Source organism: Scylla paramamosain, chromosome 6 (genome assembly GCF_035594125.1).
Source record: "Scylla paramamosain isolate STU-SP2022 chromosome 6, ASM3559412v1, whole genome shotgun sequence".
NCBI lineage: Eukaryota > Metazoa > Arthropoda > Malacostraca > Decapoda > Portunidae > Scylla > Scylla paramamosain.
Window position 1 is genome coordinate 14,700,997 of NC_087156.1, and position 6,000 is coordinate 14,706,996.

A 6,000-nucleotide genomic window follows, 5' to 3' on the forward strand; every position below is an offset into this window, starting at 1 on the left:
CTCTCTCTCTCTCTAAGTTGATGCCCTTTCCAAGGAAATACTAGTAAACTGACGTTGCCAGTTGTCTCGGGAAAGTGTACCTATATTTATATGTATGTGTGTTTGGAAGATGACTCAGCAAGTGTCACAATGTTGTTACATCAGTGTGTGTGTGTGTGTGTGTGTGTGTGTGTGTGGTCATGTGGTCTTGGTACGTGGCCAAGAGCCTTGTGATCCTCCCATTTCAGTATTTTCCGTGTGTGTGTGTGTGTGTGTGTGTGTGTGTGTGTGTGTGTGTGTGTGTGTGTGTGTGTGTGTGTGTGTAGGCGTGCGCGCGCGCGCGCTTTGCTGTTGGACCTACGCGACGCAGTTTACCCCCTCACTAGTACCTATAATGCGCCACACTTTTCTATGTTGCCGGCCTTAGCGCGGTGCCAAATGTTTTCTGGTCAGCGCCAAGGCCACCACGAGCACGCGTATTACTCAACAAAACATCACGCAACACACATAAACACACGCTGATAAATTAATAAATGCAATTATCTACACATGGAATGAATTATCACACAAAGAAAACACTAGATGTAAAGCAACTATGACGTACACATGCTATTAATAAAGTGGCAATACATCTTTGTCGCACATAGCATACAAATACATGCGAGTGAGGCAGCGGGGAGCGTGTTAAGTAACTGGCGGGTGGCAAGGGTGTTAGGATTGGGCGAAACACGGGTGGAGGCTCAGAATGTTTCGCCAGTTCGTATAACACAGCGTGAGGACACCCTTGCTGCACGGTGGTTGGCTTGGCGCCCTCATCGTGTGCTGGCAGTCACCTGGTTCCTGCCTGCAGCCAAGAGATGAGGTCTGGGTCTGCTGGCTGGCCTCTCCCGTTATAGCTCCTCGTCAAAGGTCTGTCATGATGTTCGCTCTGAGAGGATTTTATCACCGGTCCCTGTGCCAAGTCTCCTGTCAGGTTACTTTATCATCAACACCACCACCATTATTATTGTTATTATTATTATTATTATTATTGTTATTATTATTATTATTATTATTATTATTATTATTATTATTATTATTATTATTACCATCATCATCATCATCATCATCATCATCATCATCATCATCATTACTACTACCACTACTACTACTACTACTACTACTACTACTACTACTACTACTACTACTACTACTACTACTAACTACTACTACTACTACTACTACTACTACTACTAGTACTACTACTGGTGTGTAGTATGTAGAGTGGTCCACTAGAATATCCCTTTGCAATAGGGACCATCGGGGTTAGCTAAGAATGTGAATGAATGTGTGTGTGTGTGTGTGTGTGTGTGTGTGTGGTGCTTTGTTTGGGCAACCCTGTGTGGGATTGCCGGCCTGGAAGATAGATAGATGGGTAGATAGATAATCATACTTCTCCATATTATTATTATTATTATTATTATTATTATTATTATTATTATTATTATTATTATTATTATAGTTAATATTGTCGTCATTGTCTTTGTTCAGGAGAAAGTTCGGCGTAAGCTGGCACACATCTAGGGTATACTGAAGGTATCTGGAGAATGCTGAGTCAAACTGAAGAACAACGATAGTCCTTCCTGGCTGGAAGTGAAGGCTTGCAATCTTGTCCTGCTGTATGTGTGTGTGTGTGTGTGTGTGTGTGTGTGTGTGTGTGTGTGTGTGTGTGTGTGTGTGTGTGTGTGTGTGTTAGTTACGAGACAGCAGGAGAGTAAACAAAGCGAGGTATACAAAGAGAAAGCGACAAAATATTCTTGGATCCGTGTGGTGTTGAGATATAAATAAATTAATAAATAATTGATGTTGCTTTTATATCGTTTTATGTTTCGTTAGTGTCGAATGCAGACTTGGCGTTCCTTTGCAGAGAGAGAGAGAGAGAGAGAGAGAGAGAGAGAGAGAGAGAGAGAGAGAGAGAGAGAGAGAGAGAGAGAGAGAGATGATACGTGTATAATGCCGTAAGTTGCGTCACAGGGTCAGAGGTGCAGTTGGGGCGGTCCGGTGACATGAAGAGGCATTTCTGTGCGGTGCGTGGCGCAAGGAAGCAGCCACACACTGGCCTTTCCTATGCCGAGACTGGAGCGGTGGGCTGGCTTGTGAGTGACCGACTAGTCGCTCCCTATCTGACAGAAGGTGAGGTAGTGACTCCCCGCTGTCAGCATTGCCGACTGGCTGGCCGTGCGGGGCCCAGAACGTGGCGATCTGCCCGCGGGTAAATATCTTGATCGCCTCAACGTGGCAGTCCACATGTTCTATAGGCCCGATGTGTAACGTAAACATTCCAGTCGATTTATTCGTGTGACTGATACTTCATTCCATATCGCACAGTCACTACTACAACCGGGGATCGTGTCAAGAGTTTCGGTGTTGCTCGGGAACAGTATTAATGTTGATAGTGGTGCCGAGGAAGGCGGCTCAATACTGCCAGTCGTGGAGGTGTGGCAATGCAGAATGTGTGGGTGTGGGTGGCGGGTGCGGCGCGGCAAGCATCCTGTCATGTGGCGACTGAATCCTCCTTACAACCGGCGCGCCTCCACCTTTCAGTAAGCAGTGCCACACCGTGTTGCGGGAACCCTCGGCGCCCTCTCGCATGGAACCATGTCTCCCAGGCCCGCTCATGTCCTACCGTCACCGCCACCACCGTCAGTGCTGCTTGTTGGCCTGCATGGAATGAGACCAGGCAGATCTCGGCCGCGGCTGGAGTGTGAGAGGCGCAAGGTCTTATCTCATCCCGCTGGTCGCCATGAAGGACTTTGGTTTTGGCTCATGGAAGAAGAAAGACCAGGGAGAGGAAGAGGAGGAGGAGGAGGAGGAGGAGGAGAAGGAGGAAACCGTGCAGGAAATAATCACAGAAGTGGCAGAGGATATTGTCGCTTACACACTGGACCACATCATCGAGATCTCCAACTCCTTCGTTCGCATCATCACGCAGAGCCCGCCTGAACAGCCGTGCATTTGTAGCAAGTATGTGTATTCGTGTACTGAACGCCTTCTGCACGGAGGCACGCTTTTCGCTCGCTGCGTTCTTTAAATTTCTTACACCTGCGCTTCCTCTTGTCATGCACCGCCTCTTGCTATTCGTTTATTTATTTATTTTTTTCTGCTTTTCGGTTACACAAAGATCGTGTCGACTGTGTAAATAATGTTATTCAATACACGACTCGTTTACGTATTCCATCGGCTAGCAAAACTTCAAATGCATGATTTTTTTTTTCTCTTGTTTTCTGCAAGCATGCCAGTTTCCCCTCAGACTACCTACATGAAGGGAAAGGAGCATGCGTTCGTGACTCTCTTACGTCTGTTGGTAGTCTCTTGATTCTAATGAGAGGATCCTTTTAATACGGATATTTTTGTTTATTTATTTATATTATTATGCCTACACATGATATTGAAAGTAATGAGTGTAAGATATTTTTTTCCTGGGCTTTTCCTTCCTCCTGATTTGTTCCCCATCATTTATTTCCCCTCCAGACATTTCCTCTCCCCTGCATATCTCCTAAACCTGACCTAACCCAACATGACGGAAATCGTTAGCATAAATTTCTTGGGTCAGCATCTCATTATCCTAACACGGCGCTATTAAAGACACCCAGGGGAGGAGATGTTCAGAGGGGACGTGTGCATGGGGGAGAGAGGGAAAGTCGTGTTTTATCGATACTGAGTTATAGGATCGTATTCTGAAACAGTTATGCCCGCACCTCGATTACTTTCAAAAGCCTCTTGAAGTTGCACGGTTTTAAAATTTAAGAGTGTTTTTATGGTTCTACTGACCGATTAATAAGATTTTTACATGATGTATAGGAGAAACACTTGAGAATCTGGCTGATCATCTCTCTGGTCTTGAAAATAGTCGTGATGAGAGAGCAAAGCGTTTCAGAATACGGGTCATGCAATTGCAATTGCAAGTGACATCATATAATAGTTACAATCTATAAACATTGCTCATTCGTGAAAGTACCTATACATAACAATTAAAGTATACTTTCTCTCACCCCTATTCTGCCCACCAGTACTCTGTCTTTTATCCTTTTCACTGGCAAACTCTGGAACTCCCTGCCTGCTTCTGTATTTCCCCCTACCTATAACTTTCAAGAGAGAGAGGTTTCAAGACACTTCTACAATATTGGATAATCCTTTTGGCCCTTTCCTTTAGGGGCTGGCACCTCATTGGGTCCTTTTTTTCAAGTTTTTGTAAGTCTAGGCCAGTGTTCCTCATATATAAAAAATAACAAAGACATTAGCGAAGGGGGAGGGGGGAGATTCAATGGGTAATATGGACGCGTGGCGAAAATAGCAGGTACTGGAAGATAATTATTGCATCCTAGAGGATGAAGTGGGCGAGTGCCAGCAGTAGGCGAGGCACTCCTCATCTGTCAGAGCTTTACTTCATGCTTTTTATTTATTTTATTTTTTCTGCTGCAGTCTATGCCTGTTCTGTAGCGTAGAAAGAACTTTTTTATTACCTATACCCATGCCAGCTTGTTTCTCTCTCTCTCTCTCTCTCTCTCTCTCTCTCTCTCTCTCTCTCTCTCTCTCTCTCTCTCTCTCTCTCTCTCTCTCTCTCTCTCTCTCTCTCTCTCTCTCTCTCTCACTGTGTACTCCGCGAGGTTTTCCTGAAGTCGTGATGTACCTCGTCACTCCCGGCACGTGGTGTTGGGCTCTCTGATTGCATAATGTCACCACACGTACCCATTGACTGCTAATGACATGATGTTGCTTTGTTACTTCAATGGAGCCACTCTGGGTGCGAAACGTTATTTTGGATGAAAGTACATTAGGTGGGCTTTGTGTTAACCTTACCTATACTAACCTAACTAGCCACAAAAATAGCTGGGCATGATTGCTATTTGTATGACCTAAGACTTCCCTTGTGTTCCTCTATATCCTCGTCATATTAGAAGGTCATATTAGAAGCGAATCCTACACACGTACATTAGGCAAGTGACTTAACCTTACCTATCCTAACCTAGCCTGCATATGAAACTAGCAGATGTGGCTTACATTTGTATGACCTAAGATTCCCCTCGCGTTCCTCTCTAACCACGAATCTAGGTTATATTAGAAGCGAATGCTATTAGGCATCCTAACCTTGCTTGCTAGAAGCAAATCGTACGTACAGCTGACCTACCTAAACCCAACTTACCTGACCTAACCTACCCCACTCTAAAAATAACTGGTATGATTGGTCTTCTCATGACCCAGAATTTCCCTCCCCTCTCCCCCATTAGTAACCGCGGATCTGGGTCACAGTGAGAGCCTACTGCTGTTCCTGGTGCTGGTGCTGATGATGGTGATGATGTATCGACCGGTCACCACTCCAGCCAGACCTTGGCGTGTCTAGGGACGTTGCGGCGCGGCGTTGCTATCCCGCCCTCCCCTGTCCCCGCCAGCCATCCCAAGGCTTTCCTTTTACTCCACTAACTCGCTCCTTACATTTCCTTCACTGCGCTGCCTTCATTTTCTGGCTGCGAGTGGTTGGTTCATGACCTTTCTTGTTAGTTTAGGTTTTCTTTTTGACAGTTCTACTTTGGGACTGGCAACTTCAGTGTCTTTTTTTTTTTTTATTGTTCTTATGTTGCCCTTGGCAAGAACCCATCGTCCATGAAAAGAGAAAAGAAAAAAAAAATTAGTTTCCCTGTCCACCATAGCACAGCTCATAATTTAGATTAAACAGGGACGAATAAAGTTAGTGTTGCTTTCTGATGAGTGACATGCATAGTGTGACTGATAGCAAAGGCACCGCAGCAATAGGGTCCTGAATGAAGCTCTCTGGCTACGAGTATAGACGAAGCTTGGGTATTAATTGATTCTTGAAGCGTAGAAAGCGCCCTTATAAATTCAATCTGATATTTTGTGGGTGTTGAATTAAAAGTTCATTAAAATCAGCTTATCATTTTGTTATGTCGGTGAATTACTACTACTACTACTACTCGTACTACTACTACTACTACTACTACTACTACTACTACTACTATTACATCT

At 44.7% G+C, this 6,000-nt stretch overlaps 1 protein-coding gene across 5 annotated transcripts in view; it reads left to right on the forward strand.

The window, feature by feature from the left end:
- The window catches only part of LOC135101331 (mitochondrial adenyl nucleotide antiporter SLC25A23-like), a 33,806-nt gene that overhangs the window by 12,228 nt on the left and 15,578 nt on the right, over positions 1-6,000 (forward strand). Inside the window, exon 1 of one of the 5 annotated variants that reach the window (XM_064005176.1) lies at positions 1,991-2,230. The exons of 3 other annotated variants lie outside the window; for them this stretch is intronic. In XM_064005176.1, the coding sequence (XP_063861246.1) occupies positions 2,025-2,230 (206 nt within the window). In that variant the 5' untranslated portion in view covers positions 1,991-2,024. Of the gene's footprint in view, positions 1-1,990; positions 2,231-2,635; positions 2,983-6,000 lie in introns of those variants that run through there. One more of the 5 variants, XM_064005174.1, reaches the window with a different exon arrangement.